Genomic DNA, 21,042 nt, shown 5'->3' with positions numbered 1-21,042 from the left:
TCTGAGAAACTATGGATCCATGGTTCTACTAGAATACAAACCTGTAACAAGGATCAAGAACGTACAAAACATGTATCTACATCAAGTACAAAGCATATACAATTTTTCTTCACTTTCGTAAATTCTCATTATTTTTTTGTAAAATGTAAACACTATAAAACCATTGGGGGTGGGGGGGGGGCTATAAACAGGTCTAACTACGTCCAAGACCGGAACCCTGGTGAGTCCACGGCCTACCTGGACTCACTGAGCACTAGGGCAGGAACACACCCTGGACAGAGGGTCAGTCCTTCACACCACACTCCTTGCATTGACCCGACGTCAGTCTTGAAACCAGGGCCCAAACATCCTGCAGGTGTGTGACATTGGCACAACCTGTTGCTGCCAAACATGCCTCAGATATAAATTTGGAACAAAAGTAGATAGAATTTAAGTTTACAAAAAAAAAAAAAAAAGATCAATTAAAACAAAAATGCTGACATTAAATGTCACATTTAATTAAACATTAAATACACATTTATAAAATGTATGACTCTCTTTTCAAAGTTTAAAGTGATTTTAAACTGAGAAATGTAATTCTGTAATTATTATTATTATTTAAAATCCCAATGAAAATAAACACAACAACAACCATTTTGTAACTTGTATTTCAACCGTTTGCTCTTGAAATGGGACCACAGTGGGTCGTATGTAACACAGGACAGGTCACTAAAGCCTTTATACGGTTAAAAACGTTGGAACACACTTTTGGAAACACCCACGTTATTCTGGAAGTGAGGTCCCACTTTATATTCAAAAAACAGTCATGTTCCTCATCTAGGAAGTTCAGGAAATGCCACTTAGGGAAGTCATTGTTTAAAATGAAGGATAAAACCGTGCCGGGAACTTTCTACACGTTAGAAGTCGTTAGCAAAACATATGCCACCGTGAGCTATATTGAGGTGTTCGTTATGAAACAACGGTTTTGATTAAAGACTTTTATCCTTAAATCCTTAAAATCTTTTTTTTTTTCTGGGCATTAGCTTTTTTAAACAATGTCCTAATTCAGTGTTGCTTCGTTAGGAGACAAACAGGAGTTCGTTACTTTAACAGGGAGTTTTACGTCATAAGAGTATTTATTTTTAAATGTTTACACATTTGTATTTAAATGAGAATCGTTTCTTTAACCTTGATAATTATATGAATATTAGATATTTAGAAGTATATTACTGTCTGGCCCCTTTCCAAAAATATTTGGACACTTTCAGTGTGAGGTCAGTTTAAACTTTATGCAATAGCCCCACCTAGTGTCTGACTTTATACAGCCGTCTTTACTATCTCAATAATAACTCAAGGATAACTGACATCAACTGGTGTGGATGGCATAACGTTAAGGGATATTCCCATTGGACGGGCTTATCTCTGGGTTTACTGTATCTGGTTAAACTGAGAAATCCTACCAAAATACCATTCAGGCCCACAGTTGGTGATATAAGCTTCATATAAGCTCTGCTGTAAATAGAAGATGATTCAGAAAACAACTATAATTTCAGCCTACGTTTCCATATATGGTGTGAATGGATCCACATATTTCTATGAGCAAATATATACACATTATTATTATTATCATTCATTCGTTCGTTGTCTTTAAGCGCTTATCCAGTTCAGGGTCGCGGTGGGTCTGGAGCCTACCCGGAATCACTGAGCGCAAGGCAGGAACACACCCTGGAGGGGGCGCCAGTCCTTCACAGGGCAACACACACACTCACACCTATGGACGATTTTGATTCGCCAATCCACATACCAACGTTATTGGACCGTGGGAGGAAACCGGAGCACCCGGAGGAAACCCACGCGGACACGGGGAGAACACTCTCAGACAGTCACCCGGAGCAGGACTTGAACCCACAACATTATTATTATTATTATTATTATTATTATTATTATTATTATATGTAAGATGAACAATGGACAAACGCCAATTATCACTCCAAGGAGCTGTGACTTCTTTATTATTTTCTATTTTCTATTTGAAGTGTATTTTCTGGTGTCTTTAGGCGAGTTGTTTGCGTCATCATCACCTGGGTGGTGACGTGTGTGTGTTTATATTCCTCCGTTTCTTGTCTCTGAGTGATTTTTTTTATTTATGTTTTGCGGATTTTAAAAAGAGAAGCATACTTTTAACGCCTCATTTTTACAGGAGGAGTCGCGTATGATGGTCTATATTTTGTGGAAAATATAAAAGCCTCGGTAAGTGGACGGAAAACGGAAGATTACGAGGTTGCACTCAGCTTCACGTTCGAATTTTCCCTTTCCACCTTAAATGGCGTAGCGGTTACAGTCTGGCTCCGAAGCGGCAGCATGTAACTGATGTACTATTTAAGGTGGTACGGTCAATTTCGAACAAGAAGCTAAATTCAGCTTCGGGAAGAGCTGTTTTTTCATTCATTTTTCACACTGTTTTCGACAGAATTTATAATATATCTCATATTTTGTTGTTTAACCATCTTTTGTTCCCATTTATTCGCATTTTGAGCTAGTTTTAGCTTTAAATTAGCAGAAATAGCCAATGTTGTATATTAAGTATCAAACAGTCATCATTGTTGTCTGTTTTTTTTTTCTTCGTGAATTAATGTAGATTTTCTTCACCACTTATTTTTTTTATTTGAAGAATTATCTACCGTTTAAGGTTTGTTTTCTTCCTTTTATCTTATACGTGCAAACAGCACTTTCTCTTTCACTTTTGACAGCAGTGGGCCACATTTGAAGCTAAGTTTGGATCAGAATGCACATGATTTAGCTATGATTCAGATTCAGTAAAGTGCTTCGTTATATAAAGATATCTGTCTTTTTTTGTCACAATTTGAAGAAGGCAAAATATATGATTTGAGTAAGCCAAGTTATGTATTTTTTAAGAAAGGTTAAAGCTCAAAACCTTAGTCATTTTTTAATGTATATTAAGCTTCATATTACACAAGAAAGATGTAGTTTTATTACACATTATTGTGATAAACAACATGCTCTTTGACTATATTTTGGGTATGGCCAGTACTGTATGTTCAGAGTGTAATCCCATTTGCTCACGTTAATGAGGTCTGTACAGGAAAAGCAAGCAAATAACCAACTGTACACGGTAATTCCAGGCAGCACAGTTAAGAGCGGGGTTCTGAATCCATTACAAAATAAAAGGTGTGAGTGGGTGTTTTTTTGAGGTCTTTTGATGAAGACAGTTGATTGTGACAAATTATGGTTTGTATAAGAATGTAGAACATATAGAGAGAATCTGCAGATTCTTTAACCTCTCTCTCTCTCTCTCTCTCTCTGTCTCTCTCTTTCTCTCCCTCTCTCTCAGTTTCAGTATGGATTCTCCCCTGGTGGATGATGATATCTGTATCCTGAAGCATGAGACGGCATTCATGGCTGAGAGTCCGGTGGCTGCTTGCTCCGGAGACGAGTCTGTGGCCTCTCACTTTGCTCTCGTCACGGCTTATGAGGACATAAAGAAACGTTTACGAGACACTGAGAGAGAGAACACAATGCTGCGTAAACGAGTTAAACAATTGGAGGACAAGGTCAGCTCAGAAATGCAGTTAAAGAGTTAAACACTAGTGAAAATCGCTGTTGTTTTGTCTTGTTGTTTTATTTTGGGGCGTTGCAGTCACACAGCTCTAGGGATCTGGAGGTTGTGGGTTCAAGTCGCACTCCGGGTGACTGTCTGTGAGGAGCGTGGTGTGTTCACCCTATGTCTGCGTGGGTTTCCTCCGGGTGACTGTCTGTGAGGAGCGTGGTGTGTTCACCCTGTGTCTGCGTGGGTTTCCTCCGGGTGACTGTCTGTGAGGAGCGTGGTGTGTTCACCCTGTGTCTGCGTGGGTTTCCTCCGGGTGACTGTCTGTGAGGAGCGTGGTGTGTTCACCCTGTGTCTGCGTGGGTTTCCTCCGGGTGACTGTCTGTGAGGAGCGTGGTGTGTTCACCCTGTGTCTGCGTGGGTTTCCTCCGGGTGACTGTCTGTGAGGAGTGTGGTGTGTTCTCCCTGTGTCTGCGTGGGTTTCCTCCAGGTGACTGTCTGTGAGGAGTGTGGTGTGTTCTCCCTGTGTCTGCGTGGGTTTCCTCCGGGTGACTGTCTGTGAGGAGTGTGGTGTGTTCTCCCTGTGTCCGCGTGGGTTTCCTCCGGGTGACTGTCTGTGAGGAGTGTGGTGTGTTCTCCCTGTGTCCGCGTGGGTTTCCTCCGGGTGACTGTCCGTGAGGAGTGTGGTGTGTTCTCCCTGTGTCTGCATGGGTTTCCTCCAGGTGACTGCCTGTGAGGAGTGTGGTGTGTTTTCCCTGTGTGCGTGTGGGTTTCCTCCCATAATCCAAAAACATATGTTGGTAGGTGGATTGGTGACTCAAAAGTTTCTATAGGTGTGTGTGTGTGTGTGTTGGTTGCACTGTGAAGGACTGGCACCCCCACCCCTGTGATTCCGGGAAGGCTCCGGACACACCCCGACCCTGAACTGGATAAGCGCTAACAGACAATGAACGAATGAATGAATGATTATGTCTGTGGAGAAGTTTCTTTTCTGAGTTATCTCTGTTCGTAATCTTTAAAATCAAGTTAGGGCTGCTTCTTAAAGCCTGGCTGCAGTCTGTTAATTATAAGACATGTTTTTGTGTGTGTTCAGTTGTTCAGACCTGAAGCCCCGCCCTCGGAGGGACCGACTTATATGAACAAAGCCTTCAGTGCTTACAGAGGAATCTACATGGAGAAGAAGGACCTGCAAGCAGAGCTGAATAAACTGGTGAACAACACTTTGGTATTGATATCTAGAATTGCACAGAGTGAAAAGTATAGTGCAGTCACTGTAATGGCAGACCCTCTTGTGAATTAGAGGTTGGGAATACGGCAAATAAAAATCATCTCATAATCTTAAAGGCATTTCCAAAATGCTGTATACAGGATATGTACCAACATTTAAAACAAACACAGTGTAAGACTAGTGCCTGTTTAATTTAATTCTCATGCTTCAGCAGTTCTGATTTCCTCCTGCAGACTGCATTATCTGAATACACATTTACTGATGAACCTGAAACTGTGGTAATAAACATGATATTGCATTAGTAAAAGTTGTACTCCCTGATGTTTTTTAGAAGAAGGAGAGAGCAGAGTCTGAGCGGATACTGACAGAGCAGCTCCAGGCCAAAGAGCTGGAGATCCTGCAACTCCGATCCGAAATGGAGACCAGCCAAGGTATATACACTCTTTATTTTATACACAGTCTCTGTCAAAGTCTCTATCTTTTCATAAAATTACTTACTCTAATTTATGATGTTTTATAGAATTGTTTTCTATAATTCATTCATTTTCAGACATTTCAGGCTAGAAATACAGTATTTTATTAATACTTATTATTGTTTTTATCTCTCTCCCTCTATATGTTTTCTCTTTCTTTACTCTCTTTGTTCTCTCTCTTTCTGTCTCTCTCTCTCTTTTTCTGTCTCTCTCTCTTTCTGTCTCTCTGTCTCTCTCTCACTCTTTCTCTCTGTCTCTCTCTCTCTGTCTCTCACTCTTTCTCTCTGTCTCTCTCTCTCACTCTTTCTCTCTGTCTCTCTCTCTCTCTCTCTCACTCTTTCTCTCTGTCTCTCTCTCTCTCTCTCTCTCTGTCTCTCTCTCTTTCTTTCTCTCTCTCTCTCTCTTTCTTTCTCTCTCTCTCTCTCTCTCTCTCTCTCTCTCTCTCTCTCTCTCTCTCTCTCTCTCTCTCTCTCTCTCTCTCTAAGTGATGAGGAGTCTGAATGAGACGCAGGATTACTGGCAGGTGGAGCGCAGCAGCAGTGAGATTCAGATCCAGACGCTTCAGGAGGAAGTGGATAAACTTCAGCTTGAAAATAGCCGACTACACGCTCTCTGCTCTAAAACACAGGGCACACACACGCAGGTCTCTCTCTCTCGCTCTCTTTTACTTACACACACACACACACACACACACACAGGTCTTTTTCTCTCTTGCTCTCTTTTTTACTCATACACACACACACACACACATTGGTCTTTTTCTCTCGCTCTCTCGTACTCATATACATACACACACACACACACACACATACACCCACATTCACACACACGGGTCTTTTTCTCTCGCTCTCTCTTACTCATATACACACACACACACACACATATATGTCTTTTTCTCTCTCTCGCTCTCTCTTACTCACACACACACACATATCATTCCACGTTGTCAACTTCTAATGGACCTATGAAAAGCACAGGTCATCTTTAAAAATGAGTTTAACCTGAAAAAGTCAGTCCTGCCCAAAAGGAAGAGAGCTGAGGGACATTCCCATTCAAAACCCTCTTTTCTTCAAAACACTGTAATAATCACTTTATTATTATTCAGTTTTTAACGGATTTGTTTTGCATTTTCCAGGACACATCAGAAAATAAAACCAGTATTGATGACAACCAGGAGGGGGCGCCAGACTCAAGGTATTTGTGTGTGTGTGTGTGTGTGTGTGTGTGTGTGTGTGTGTAACAAGAATAGTACTGGGTGAGAGTAAATCTCCACAAAATTAAGTCTCTGTAACGTCCCCAAGGTTGATGGAAACAAATTGGGCTTTTCTGTGTGTTTATACGATGCGTACAGACACTGTATCCACTATGTAGCGCTGTGTGTCATATTTTCTCTGTATACAATATATGTTTATTCATAATACTAGGTCGTAAATAATCAACTCAGTGTTTGCTGGCTTCTTTATTGTGCGTAGAGCTGATGAGTAAAGCTCATAAAGTGGAATACCACACAGTTCATTGTAAACAAACTGGGAACCGGGCATCTCACTGTCTCCAACACACACCCAGCATTTTATGTCCGCTCCACCATCAGCAGGGACCTGCCTCCGTCTAAAGAGCTCTATACGGAGTCATGATGGTGATGGACAACTGCGTCATCAGTGTTTGTCTCTGCACAGCATCCTGCACATCCCTCTCCCCCAGCACTGGTGTAAACACCACCACCTTCTCCAAACTATGGACAGACACCAGCCGTTTGCTTTCAGTGGAGGACGTCTGGTTCCAGTCACGACTCTTGTTAGAGCTGCAGTGCTGTTGTTTCCTGTTGGTTTCCATAATGATTTGAGTGTAAAACGTGTGTGTGTGTTTCCTGTGTGTATTTGTCTCAGAGCGGCAGCAGTGAGCTCCTATGAAGAGGTTTGCGCTGAAATGAGCCATTTGCATTCAGTACTGAGAAATCAGTCCGAGCTCTTGAAGAAACTCAGAGACAAACCGCTGCCTCCAGTGCTCCGGAGAGGTCAGTACAGCTGTTATAATAATAATAATAATAATAATAATAATAACAACAACACTGATAATAGAAAGTGTATGAGATCAGCACAACAAGGTTATGCTATAATTAATTAATTTAAACTTAATATTAAAAGAATTTACAATTTACATTTCTGTTATCCATCAACCGCTCACACCATTTACGCTGAAGACCACTGTTTTAAAATGTGTCAATAATAAAACATATTATATTAAAAGGGCGGGGGGGGGGGCTTTTTTAACCCTTCTAGCCTACGCTAGGCATTGAGCACGATGAAATCATTGGGCGCAAGGCGGGAATACACCCTGGAGGGGGCGCCAGTCCTTCACAGGGCAACACATTCACTCACATACTCACACCTACGGACACTTTTGAGTCTCCAATCCACCTGCAACGTGTGTTTTTGGACTGTGGGAGGAAACCCACGCAGACACAGGGAGAACACACCACACTCCTCACAGACAGTCACCCGGAGGAAACCCACGCAGACACAGGGAGAACACACCACACTCCTCACAGACAGTCACCCGGAGGAAACCCACGCAGACACAGGGAGAACACACCAAACTCCTCACAGACATTCACCCGGAGGACACCCACGCAGACACAGGGAGAACACACCACACTCCTCACAGACAGTCACCCGGAGGAAACCCACGCAGACACAGGGAGAACACACCACACTCCTCACAGACAGTCACCCGGAGCGGGAATCGAACCCACAACCCCCAGGCCCCTGGAGCTGTGTGACTGCGACACCTACCTGCTGCACCACCGTGCCACCCTTCCCCAAACTTATGAAGTATTTATTTTGAAAGGAAAGCCCGTTCATTTAGAGCGTGTAATAAATGTTTATATTTAAACACAGATCTAAAACATTAGGGACTAAGCCTGGTTCTGGACTGTATTCTCCTTCCAGTGCTAAATCATTATACGAAATGCTGTGTAGTCCAGGACTAATCAATGTCTGGGGAAACCACTCCTATAAGATCAGTTAAACCCTGCGTCTCTATCCTGAGCTCCTCCCTCTTTCTCTCTGCAGTCTTGAAGGAAAATGAGTGTTTGCTCTTTTTCCCTCTCTCCGTTCTCTCTGTTCTCTCCATTCTCTGGAGCTCATGAATGTTAAGATGAAATCAGCTCGTCCGAGCGTGTGTATTATAATACCCGCTCTCTGTTTTTATGAGAGTTCAGACTCGGACGTGGTGAGGAGGAGATCTGAGGAGATGAGTTTTATTCCTCTCCTCCAATCAGAGGCAGTGGAGTGAGAGTAACGACAGGCCTATGGCGAGTTTGCGAGGCTCTCGTGCGGTCGGTATTCCTCTCACAGCTCAGAGGAACAGCCGGGTGTAAATTGGAATGGTGTTAAATAAAGAGCAGGGCCATGTTCGTGTTCAGACATTTTCTGAGTTTTTTTAACGTGTAGGTTACATTTTTATTGTTGTTATTGTCATTATTATTTTTCTGCATTGGAAATGATGCGAAATGTCACCTCATGGGGTGTGGGGGGCGGGTAGTTTTTGAAGTAAACCTATGATTTATAACTGCTGTGTTTATAATGGCTCCTGGAAAGTGTGTTGATGACGCACTGAAAGAACAAATATATGTTGTACTTATAATGTACACTGTTTTTCCTGGAGCTTCAAAATAGCTTCCTGTTGGGATTTCCTTTCTACTTTATTCCCCCTCTTCTCCACAGTGGAACACATAGAAAAGTCTATGACCCTGTAATGAACTGCTGCTTTCAGCGCCTGTTCCTTTAAATGATAATGAGCCGCTCGCTGTTCACCCCGCCCCCGAGCGCACAGCAGTGAGGAGCGAGGAGCAGAAGCTCTGGTTTTTAGCTGTTTTTGCTCTGTTCTCTTTCTTCTCCGTTCTCGTGTTCTCCGCGCTCGTTGTGTCTGTTTTGCTGCGTTTAACCTCGTCTTTGCGCTCTCACATAAACATGGGTCTTTATTAAATTAATGATGCAAATGTATTTAATAATTAAAATTATATTGAGAATAAATGTTGTTGCCACTGTTGTCTTTCCCCAGCCGCCTCTGCTCTCCCGGTGCAGTGTTTGGACGACGTGGAGCTGAACTCTTCTCCGGTCCGAGTGAGTGTCCCTCGACCCCCCAGCGCACCACCGCTTCCCTCCACAGAGGGGCGTTCTCAATGGCCTCTGCAACGCCCCGCCCCCCTGGGAAGTCCCGCCCCCATAGGAAGCCCTGCACCTTCTTTGGAAGACGGCTCCTGGTCCATCCCCCACCCCAGCCAGGCCCTCTTCTGGGAGGGGCATAAGTCCAGCGACTCTGGCTCTGATTGGGCGAAGCCGTACTGACCACGCCCCCTCTGCCCCCCACCGCAAACATGCCTTACCTGCCTTAAAGAGAGACCTGCCTCTCTCACTGGGTTGTCAGATCACGCTAACATTCGCTTCTCTGCGCAGTACACACTCTCACATTCAATAGGGCACAAATCATGCTCTGCAGCTCCCGCCCAATGCCAAGAGGTGGCTAGAAGAGTGTAAATCACTTAAGCATTGGGCTGTGGAGCAGTGGAACTGTGTTCTCTGGAGCGATGGAGCGCCGTCCAATAAATCTAGGAGCAGTTGGAGTCACTATGTTTATGTGTAAGCTGAATGCCATCAAATCCCCTCATAAGCCAAATAAAAGCTTGTCCAACCGTAGCAACAGTCGCTATGGAAGACGGTGTTTGTTGGCGGAGCCTAGAGGGGACATTTTAGGGGAAAGATATAGGATCTGGCTACTCTGCTGTGTGAAGCCCAGGCTGAGGAACCTCAGCTCACCTGCACTGAGACAGGTGTATCACTCTCACCTGAGGAGTGTAAATAACCCAGAGAGATGTGTGTGTGTGTGTGTGTGTGTGTGCGTTTCATCTCTACGCTCCAGATAAGAGCCTGTCCAAAACTTGTAGTTGTTATTTGATTGTAGCCGCAGATGCCCCCTGTGTTCTGTTCTTCTGCTTATTATTGTGAAAGAGAGCAAGAAAGGTGAGTGATTACGGTTGTAGTTAGATAATAATAATTATGATTACTATAAAAACGTAGTTGGTGCCCCCTCTGTGATATTTAATGTTAATCTGTCTTTTCAATTACGTCAAACTGGATTTAGGAACATGTTTAAGGACCTCTTCATAACTCTCACTGTTTCAAGGAAGAGGCAAAAATAATGTAATGAAATGTACACAATTTATTATTCACATCCAAATTTAGTTTTAAAGCTGTAGCGTTTGTGAGCGATGTTAGCTTCGTAGCTCCGGCGCTAAACTAAAGCCAAATGAACTGCCTGATGAACTACAGAGGAATGAGGACACGTGTAAATCTGAATTTTCTCTGAACCTTTCCGTTAAACCGGGTCGTCCCGGTGTTTAAACCGCTTTAGAGGCATTCTGGGTAGGAATCTGTGTGGTTATTTAACGTGGTGAATTAACTCAGTTTGTTGTTGTTTGTGAGCTGAAGTGTTCTGCTGCCGATCACCAAAAGGCCGAGCTGTGGCCGAGTTAAGAGTATTAAGAGTATTATCTGTTGACTGGTCCGTTTCTATCCTGGAGAGCTTTAGTCCAACTTGTTTTGGTCCGAATGTGCAAAACTGTTGCCATTATATCGCCCCCTACACTTCCTGTAGTATATTACACTCTGTCAGAACAACTGTGGATGATATCTACATTTAACAATCAAAGTCTTATAACTTCCTACAAGGGAATTGTTCAGTTCCACCTTAAATGGGATTCCAGGCACCAACATATATCTATAAAGGTGGAATAGACAATTGTAGTAAAGGTGCAGTCAAGTAGCAGAATGGATCAATATTTTTCTGTGAATTACACATTCAACTTTGGACTAACATTTTCTTTTAGGCTCATGGCTGCCCCCTACATTTCCTGTAATGTATTATAATTTATCAGAACGACTTCGAGAACGTCAGTATACATCTATAATCAAATCACCACCTCTCTGTTGGACTATATCTCTCCAGAACCAGGTCTGGATCAGAACCAGCTACAGTTCTGTGATTGTAACAGAGTCGGTTCACATTAAGAAGAGGTACCATTCTGTCCTTATTCCCCTCAGCAGAACTCTTTTATAAGAACGCTCTTCCATGTGTGTATAACTGTACAAACCGCCTTAAATCAGTTCAGCCACAAACCTCCCAATGACAAACCAATGTAAAGATCGTTTTATTCTCCCCCCCCCCCTGCACTTTGGAGTGCTGTTTGTGTTGTAAACATTGAGATTAGTTCAGTTTGGCACGTTTCAGTTTGCACAGGGGATTGAAGGCTTATCAGCACTTTGTGTATATGAAGAGCGCCCCCCCATGGTGTCCTGCGGTCACTGTGCTGCTGAACGGAGAAGGGTCTTGAACACAGTCTCGTTTTGTATTTTAGTTTTTCTTTTTTCGATTTTACAGAGTGCTGGAGTTTGTGTGTCTCCTGCTGCGGGAACCAAAATGCAATGTACAGTTAGTGTAGACTATTTTATAGGATGACCACTCTCCAGACTGTTTGTAAATATTAAATTAAATAAATTAATGTAAACCTTTTGTATTCATCCATGAATTGAACTGTTGGATCATCAGGGTTTTCCTGTTGTTGTGAGATTCATTTCATTCATTCATGGCTAAGCATTTCCACTTTGAAACTGCAGCGTACCTAACAGTCTCAGAAACACGGATTCAAACCGACAGGGTTTCATACCTCACACATCTAAGGAACCAATCCCGTCCCCTAGTGGGAGGGGATTACAAGCTGCAAGGGAGCAGAGCAGGGTGGGGTTGAAATGGATGCCAAGACTAATTGCATATTCATAGATCGGCACGTAATGAACGAAAGCGAAAATATAGTTGCATCTAAGAAGGTGTTAGGATACTTTTATTTTGGAAATAACTCGTACATGTGTAACTTTGAAAACAGAGGAGGTTTAGGGGTTAAATGAGAACCAGAGAATGACTAAGAGGTTCTAATTTAATATGAAATGAAAATGAAACCCAAAAAGTCATCAACGGAGAGAGATCAGACTCTTAATACAGTGCTGCTTCAATACAGCCTTCATAATCACTTTATTTGACAGATCAACCATCAAAATTAAGATTATACACATCAGGCGAGTTTCAGGAGGCTCACAAACCTACCTCAGGGTCCGTAAACCCTTCCTAAAAAGCTATTTTATGCTTTTTTTACGCTGTGAAAAACGATCAGAATTCATCCAGAATCATCCACAAAAGCCATAAGGAGCACTTTACATGACTTTTATTATGAACTTGCCCAGATTTCCCAGGAATAAGATCTGGTTATTTTCGTTTCTGTAAAAGCTGTGGTCTCCATTTTGAGAATGCACACTTCTCTGTGAACAAACCTGAGACGGAAGCTATAATTATTCCCCGAGTCAAATCCGCACACGCTGCAAAAACAATAACGGCAGGGAAAAAAAGCAACTCAGTAAACTATACATTCAAACAAAAAAAAAAACACAACCCCAAAGCGAACGGAAACACGGAGCGTGTGTAATTCCCGACGGAGCTGCGTCTGATCGGATTCAAACACAAACACAGAAATCCTCTATGAATTTAGATGAGGCTTTAGGGGAAGATTTATATGAGTTGATCATGAATATAAAAAGTGGACGAATAATATCAGAACTCAGAGTCTTCCCTGTCCTCCGTCTGTCCGTTGGAGCTGTGATTCGATGTGGGGAGGTCTTCACATGCTGGTGGGCAACTTCTGCTCCCTTTTTTTGGCGGGAATTCCAGTCCTCTCATATTCCAGCTTCTCTTGGAGATACTCCTGTTTACACAGTTCGAAAAACTCTGGGTCTTTATAGCTGTAAAATAAAGAAAATATATGATTCACAAACATATCGTTTGCATATTTATTACACGTGCATTCACATTAAAATCAGGAGTGTGTTTCCCTTTCACTGGAACACTGCTGTAAGGATCTGATGGCATTCAACCGTGAGATTTAGACAGCGATGCTCTTCTCCACAGTGAAGCACAGATAATGAGCCGCTCGCTGTTCGCCCCGACCCCGAGCGCACAGCATTGAGGAGCGAGGAGCAGAAGCTCTGGTTTTTAGCCGTTTTCGCTCTGTTCTCTCTCTTCTCCGTTTTTACTCAGTGCTCTTATTTCTCCGCGCTCGTTGTGTCTGTTTTGCTGAGTTTAACCTCATATTTGCACTCTCACATAAACGCGGGTCCAGCGCTGTGATTGGACAGACTCAGACGAGGGGGCGGGGCCATTCTAAAGTCTCCGCACTTGACGTCAGAAGCGGAGCAGTATCAGAACGGCTCGTTGTATCCCGTGTTTTCTGACATAAGCAGCGCACAGAAAACTGACTGGGGGGTCTTGTTTCACAGTGTGTGGGTTGGTGGGCTCTAGATTCACACATTAATGTACACATGCACTGATTATGCAAGAGGATAATTTATGAAAGTCCGATCTCTCACTGTTTGGTCAGACAGTCCTTCAGCACCGAGTTCTGCTCTCTACACTTCAGCACCATCAGGAATCCGCTCTCCTTGCAGCATGTAGAAAACGCTGGAGAAATACAGAGGAAAAACAAAGAGCAGAGGACAACGGGCTTAGGCAGTGTAGACCAATTAGCCAAAACATTAAAGCCACCTTCTACTTTCTACACTTACTCTCCCTTCAGCTCCACTGACCACACAGGAGCATTTAGTTCTACATTTACAGGCTGCAGTCCCTCTGTTGCTCTGCATACTTTATCAGTCCTCTTTCACCCTGTTCTTTAATGGGCCCTCACAGAGCAGGTATGATGTGGGCGGTGGATCGTTACGGCTGATCACTGTACAGCGCCTGAGAAAGAGGATGTTAAGGATGGCGCTTGGTGATGTTTAAAATGTAGTGTCTCTCCGTTTATTCTATTCTTTATCCTCTCTCTCGCACGAGATGTGAAACTGCCAGGGGACGGAAATAGACGCAGACCACAAACTGCCCCAGAGTCTCTTTATCAGCACCCTGCTTCCATTTCCAGCCCCAAAATACAGAGAATGAAAGGAGTTCACCACTGTTATACTTAAAATACTGGAGGACATCACTGTTAGTGGCGTGTTAAAGGCACCTCTGTATAAATAGAAAAGCGCTTGGGTCCAAGTACAGTGGACCCTGCTTATTAATAAATAACACATTTTGTTGTGGGTGCAGCTTCAGATTTAGAGCCTGAAAAATCACCTTCACCCAAAATTGGTTTAGATCTGATCTGAGATCAGAGTGAGTGTAAGAATAAACGTAAACTATAACGTCTAAAGCTCTCACACGTCAAGGGACGGGTCCAGAAACATTAACTGATTGATTAGACACACGTTAAATGATGTGAGGAATTATTGATTAATAAATAAATAAGAAAATAAAAGGGGAGAGGGATATGAAGAAAAGCTGAAAACAGAGGAAAAGGTAACAGAAACGTAACTTTACACCTGATCTCTGTGAGGATCTGATGGCACTGAGTCTCTTAAACATCAGTGAGGTCAGACGCTGATGCTGGGGATTAGTTCTGGATCATAAACACCACTCCAACTCCTCCCAAAAGTGTTGGATGGAGCGCCACCGCTCCAGAGAACACAGTTCCAACGTGCAGCTGCTTTAGAGCGTGCTCAGTATTTTTCTACAATTGATTATGTTTCTGTAGCAGAACGTTATAGTCATTAGAAGCAGCGTCCGGATACTTTTGGCCAGAGGAACGGTCTGAGGGAGTGTGTGAAGTTGCTGAAGGGTTTCACACCAGCAGCCTTCAGCAAGACCCTGTGGTTGAGCTTTAATTAGGCTCCGCCCCCTTCTATTCCTCCCAGAGCTGCAATGAAATGATAACAACAATAATAATGATCATATTTATAATTATTGGTCTGATTATCGTCTGATATTCATCTGATTATCATATGATTATCATGAGCTGCATTCATTTGCATGCCAAGCAGTTTCTGAAAAAAAGCAATTCCAATATCCAGCACGCCGAGACTAATCTAATAAATATAAAGCCCTTCCACTCTGTACACACACACACACACACAGAGAGAGAGCTAAAAACCATCCCAAGTAAACAATCAGATCTCCACCATCCTTATTCAACCACTACATTCCTCTCTACAGTAAACAAAGAGTAAACAACAAACAAATAAACTAACACAAACACAGCACCACATAAACACTACAGCTAAACTCATTCATTCATTCATTATCTGTAACCCTTATCCAGTTCAGGGTCGCGGTGGGTCCAGAGCCTACCTGGAATCATTGGGCGCAAGGCCGGAATACACCCTGAAGGGGGCGCCAGTCCTTGACAGGGCAACACACACTCACACACATTCACTCACACACTCACACCTACGGACACTTTTGAGTCACCAATCCACCTTACAGCTAAACTATAGGGTCAAATCATCATTATTCACCATCATTCATAAGTTATCATTATCATATATCGCCCTCTTCACTTCCTGTAGTGTATTACACTCTGTCAGAGGCACTGTGTGGATCATAGTGTTTCCCGCAGTGCTTTACAGTATAGTCCAGTGTTTAATGGCTGTATGTACACGAGGTCTGAGCATGTGCAGCCCACGCTTGTGAACAATGTTTTGAATCACTGATTTGAATTTGCATTTGATTCGTGAACCGATTCATTCAATGAGTCGACTCAATGAGTCGAATCGTGTAATTTCCTCAAAGCGTCCAAACACCACACAGAGCACGTGATTCACGGAATATTAGTGGAAATTTATAACGATGAACGATGACTCGGTTCTTGAGCAACGGGAGTGTGCGTGGGGGCAGATACAAGGTTACATAGTGTAGTTTCTGCAGTGCTGAGCCCAGAGTAGCAATGACAGAGGTTGTATTCTCCCTATTGTGATGTTCCAATGAGCTGTAATGATTTTGAAGTTGTAATTAAAGATAAATAATAATATTACACAGGGTTCCTTTAAGTTTTCTGGCTAAATGAGAAATCTGCTTTGTGGAACACCCTCAGGTAATAGATGCATGTTTGTGTTGGAACTATTACAACAAAAATGGATACAAAATATGCCATGACTATCGCACAGCCCACATTTTTGGTTTCTGTTTTCCCCAGCAGTGTGGAATAATACAATGCTTTTATTCCAGTATTATTCAGTGTGTGTGTGTGTGTGTGTGTGTGGATTAGAGACTACGCACAATCCTCCGCTGCTTTATTTTCTCATTTCAATCCCTTTCTTCTGCTCGGCCAAGCAGCTTCACCAAGGGATTTCACTCCAAAGTCAATTAATTCTCACTCGATTACAAACAAAAAGATCCTCAGAATTAACCAGGTCTGATATGTTTCCAGATTAAAGAGCGCTGACAAGCCTCCGCATGCCAAACGCGAACCCGTAAACACTGCCGTAGGAAACACTCAGACTCCACACACATCACAAACCTCACAAACCCAGGGCCGAGCCGTAATCATCAGACCTCACTGTATGTCTTTCTGGACGATGCTTTAAAGGAGCAATCAGTGATTTTTTACTTCTAAAACAGCAAACAACTCTCCTGAGATGAAGCTCTGTTGTCCATTAGTGAACCAGTTTATGCTGCATAGAGTGGGCCCCCCATGTGGAGGCCATCATGTTTAAAACAGGTTTGGTGCAGAATCTCTGACACATCCAGGCCACTAGGTGTCACGTTTCTTAAAATGCAGACTCAGTGAAGTTTGAAGAAGGATACCAACGTGACATAAACATATTGATCTCCTTCCTCATCTGCTTTGATCTAATACAGCTTCGTCCCACAGACTGTAAACGATCTCCACTGGTTCTCTGCTGTATCTAGAACCAAGACACTCTGTAGGTTAGGAGTTCTAACCATAGTTTGGACTGAGAGCTGAGTTTGTAGAAAACCCCTCACTGTCTTTGTCCTGTTCCTCTCCTCAGAGACCAGCTCTGCCTCTGAAATATTTTTACTCACATTTATTTCTATCTTTAAAGATGTCAGACTGTGGACTGCAGGGGCTGAGCAACGTGTTTGTGACAGAAGTGTGTGAAGAGGTGAGAGGTCTGGGGAAGAGGGGGATTCCACAGCTTTAAACTCAACCTTAGACGTCAAGCCTTAAATTTGAGCAAAAATTAGAATTAAATCTCAGTGTTAAACTCGTCAGTCAACTCTGCTTTTAAACGTGAGCTTTTATTTAGCCTCAAACTCATCTTTAAACTGGTTTATACTCGACATTTACGTTGGCTTTAACTCTGCGTCAAACCTGGCTTCATCTTTATCTCAGCTTTAAACTCAACCCACACAGAGAGAGAGAGAGAGAGAGAGAGAGAGAGAGAGAGAGAGAGAGAGAGAGAGAGAGACAGAAAGAGAGAGACAGAAAGAGAGAGACAGAAAGAGAGAGAGAAAGACAGAGAGAGACACAGACAGACAGACAGACAGAGAGAGAGAGAGAGAGAGAGAGAGAGAGAGAGAGAGAGAGAGAGAGAGAGAGAGAGAGAGAGAGAGAGACAGAGAGAGGGAGAGAGACAGAGAGGGAGAGAGAGACAGAGAGAGAGAGAGAGACAGAGAGAGAGAGAGAGACAGAGAGAGAGAAAGAGAGAGATAGACAAAGAGAAAGACAGAGACAGAGAGAGAGATAGACAAAGAGAAAGACAGAGACAGACAGACAGAGAGAGAGAGAGGGAGAGAGAGACAGAGAGAGAAAGAGAGAGAGAGAGAGAGAGATAGACAAAGAGAAAGACAGAGACAGAGAGAGAGAGAGAGAGAGAGAGACAGAGAGAGAGAGGGAGAGAGAGAGAGACAGAGAGAGAGAGAGAGAGACAGAGAGAGAGAGAGAGAGAGAGAGAGAGAGAGAGAGACAGAGAGAGCGAGACAGACAGAGAGAGAGAGAGAATAAAAGCACAACAAACAAATCACAGCTACAACACAGAACTGAGACCCTCAAACAAACAGGATATAATTCACTCCCACCCACTTCACACACTCCTCCACACACACCAACATTTACTCTCAGCTTTATAAACAGAAAAGAATCCAAAGCTCGTGCCCCTCCGATTTCTAAATGTACTCTTTACAAATAACAGAAAGTTACTGCTCTAAATATTTACATTTTGGGGAAAATAAAAAGCTTAAATTGGTAAAATGTACCATTAGTTTTGCCCTAATAACGTTTTATATTTTAGTTTTAAAACGTGCTGAAAATATATATCTAAAGCTTTAGAACCGAAAACACTGGGATGCTCCAACTTTCAAAATGTTAACACCATATTAAGGTGGACATTTAAAAATCCCACGAAACATATGAAGCGTGATTAAATGGAGATACTAGCTTTGCGAGGCTGAATTTCCGTTTCCGTTTTGTAGTGGAGGAGTGTTTTTACGCCGTGACGAGTTCAGAGATGACTGAATCCCTCCTTTAAAACAAACCAGAGGAGAAACAGAGTGTTTATAGGAAACGCAGTGATTTTGGACTGGAATCTCCACTTCACTTTTAAATGTCACTGTTTTTCACTTTTAAACACAATACTTTACTCACTCTCTCTCTCTCTCTCTCACACACACACACACACACACACAAAATACTCAATGCTGCATGTGCTGAAACCAAAAAACACTTTCAAACCCCACTCACTCTCAGAATGAAAAGCTATTTGAAATCAAATGTTTGAGATCAGGGTCCATATTAAGAGCAAATGCTATTTTATATACAATACTAGAATTTGACTTTACAGATTTAAATATTAATATTTTCTACAGCTGAAATAAATCATTACTGGTGCATATCGGTGCTATTTTTCCAAAAGTAACAGCAGCTATTTTTGTTCATGCTACGTTTTTTTTAGGTTTCATATAAGGTTTTAATCGATAAAAAAATGTAATTGCTTTAATCACAATGACATTCAGTGATCAATCGCCAGTGATTTTACTCACCATTAATTTGCTGAGTAAAAGCTTCAGGGAGAGTGTCACATCAAACACAACAAAGCTCAGATGCAAGCTTTATTTGATAAAATAGAAGACACTAACACACCCCCATATTCAGCTTGTGTGGATAAAGCCAGGCATGAGAAAATAATTTGCAAAGTTTTGAGAGAGAAATAGTAAGAGTGAGGGTTAGTTATGAGATTTAATCCATATTTTAGTACAAAAATAATGTAATCTACTATCTGCCTTCAACAGTCATCCAGTAAAACTGCTAATACATCACTACGCTCTGTAAAACTAGTGAATTATGGGAGGAAGTTGTGGCCAAATTTGTTCAAATGATTTATTTGCAGTGATTACTTCAGAAAGTTTTAAAAGCTGTTTACGAGCATCAATTTTATGTAAATGAGTTTTTCAAATGTCTCATGAATTCATTCAAACATCTCTGAACCCTGTACTCCACCGGAGAGTTCTATAAAACTTGGGTCTCAACCTAGAATCACGGGAGACAGTATTTTCTGCATTAGACTTCTTTCTTAGCAGACTTTGTTCTTGCCTCGACCCGGAGTCATGAAAGAGTGTTTTCTGAAGCAGGGCTCTCTCAGTAGGTTGGTACTTGCCATGATCCAGAGCATGTTACCAGGTATTATCAATCAGTTAATACTGTGAAATATGAACATTCAGCCCAATGTTTAACTCAGAAATTATATTAAAAAAAATCAGGATAAAATTGGGTCCTCTGCATTTAAAATCTTGTTAAACTTGAAAATATTGGCAAACACAAAATATATTATGATTAACATCTCAGCACAAAGCGCAGATTAGTATTCTAAGCCTAATATTGATGTGTGTATTGTGTGTACCTTTGACTTCTTGGGAACAGCGTTCTCTGGCCTTTTCTCTCATCTTCTTTGGGATCAGGACATCCATCTCCACGTGCCTCAGGTGAGGCTCATCTGAGGGAAACACATATCGCTAAGTAAATAAGTGTAGACAAGAGTGAATTACAGCCAGAGATTACACACAGAAAACTCAGTCAGAGGAGGAAATAAAGAGTAGAAATGAAAAACAATTGAATAAATTTAACTAAATTAAATAAAATGAAGGCATTATAAAAGCTGCAAGATTCTACCAAAAAATGAACAATTTAAAAAATATAACTGATTTTATACAATACATTACATATTTTTACATATAATTCGCATTATTTATAATTTTATTAGCAAATGTAAAAAAGTTCACTGTATTCTCCAGAATGGAACTGCTGAACCATTTAAGGTGGTACGGGTATTTCCACCTTAAAAGTTTTTGCATCGTTCAGATTTAAAATAAAAAAAATAAATCCGCTAAATAATTCAACAAAAATAATATCTGTAGCAGACCCATATCTCAGTTTACGGAGTAATACTTTTGATTAATATATATTTATTGTGTGGGAGTTTTAAGGAGGACTTTTATCCGTGAGTTCATGTCAGTTTTAGCGCACAAGCTACACAATTTTAGGAAATATCTTAATTTCAGTAACATATGCAGAATTATAAGCGCTCCGGGGAACGGTACCTGATTTAGAAGTGTCCATGTGTAGATTAATGATATTAAACCTCTAAATGTTTCAGCATTATTAAGTTTAATTAAACTCCGGACTTTAGCTTCAGCGGCTTATGTCACCCTGCTACTGCTGCTGCAGCGAGGTCACTTCCGCTGACATCACTAATAAAAGATTGGATATTCATGAGCTTAGTTGTAAATAATTGTACGCTTTTTGTTTGTTTTATATGATTATATTATATTGGGTTTGTTCTCGTATGAAACTGAAAATAATACAGAGCTTGTAGCATTTTCTTCTTTAATATAGTAGATTAATAATTAAATAATTCATTCGTTCG

At 41.8% G+C, this 21,042-nt stretch overlaps 2 protein-coding genes across 3 annotated transcripts; one reads left to right on the top strand and one right to left on the bottom strand.

The window, feature by feature from the left end:
• The first annotated feature begins 2,067 nt into the window (after positions 1 to 2,067).
• azi2 (5-azacytidine induced 2) lies at positions 2,068 to 11,842 on the top strand. 2 transcript variants are annotated; one of them, XM_066678027.1, is made up of 8 exons: positions 2,068 to 2,229; positions 3,332 to 3,551; positions 4,638 to 4,754; positions 5,107 to 5,203; positions 5,731 to 5,888; positions 6,381 to 6,439; positions 7,132 to 7,259; positions 9,308 to 11,842. In XM_066678027.1, the coding sequence occupies exons 2-8, from the start codon at positions 3,339 to 3,341 to the stop codon at positions 9,592 to 9,594; spliced, it is 1,059 nt and encodes a 352-aa protein (XP_066534124.1). In that variant the 5' UTR covers positions 2,068 to 2,229; positions 3,332 to 3,338; the 3' UTR covers positions 9,595 to 11,842. The 2 variants fall into 2 exon arrangements, with proteins under 2 accessions (XP_066534124.1, XP_066534123.1); XM_066678026.1 differs by having other exon boundaries at positions 5,104 to 5,203.
• Positions 11,843 to 12,045: 203 nt separating this feature from the next.
• Positions 12,046 to 20,852, bottom strand: cmc1 (C-x(9)-C motif containing 1). Its single transcript, XM_066678325.1, has 4 exons — positions 20,717 to 20,852; positions 20,020 to 20,112; positions 13,717 to 13,807; positions 12,046 to 13,092 (listed from the first exon to the last, which is right to left on the bottom strand). Exons 1-4 carry the CDS (start codon positions 20,733 to 20,735, stop codon positions 12,972 to 12,974), a joined length of 324 nt encoding a protein of 107 aa, XP_066534422.1. The 5' UTR covers positions 20,736 to 20,852; the 3' UTR covers positions 12,046 to 12,971.
• Between the last annotated feature and the right edge of the window lie 190 nt (positions 20,853 to 21,042).

This window comes from Hoplias malabaricus, chromosome 1 (assembly GCF_029633855.1).
Source record: "Hoplias malabaricus isolate fHopMal1 chromosome 1, fHopMal1.hap1, whole genome shotgun sequence".
Lineage (NCBI taxonomy): Eukaryota > Metazoa > Chordata > Actinopteri > Characiformes > Erythrinidae > Hoplias > Hoplias malabaricus.
The sequence above is the reverse complement of the archived record's forward strand: the minus strand, read 5'-3'. Positions and strand labels throughout refer to the sequence as shown.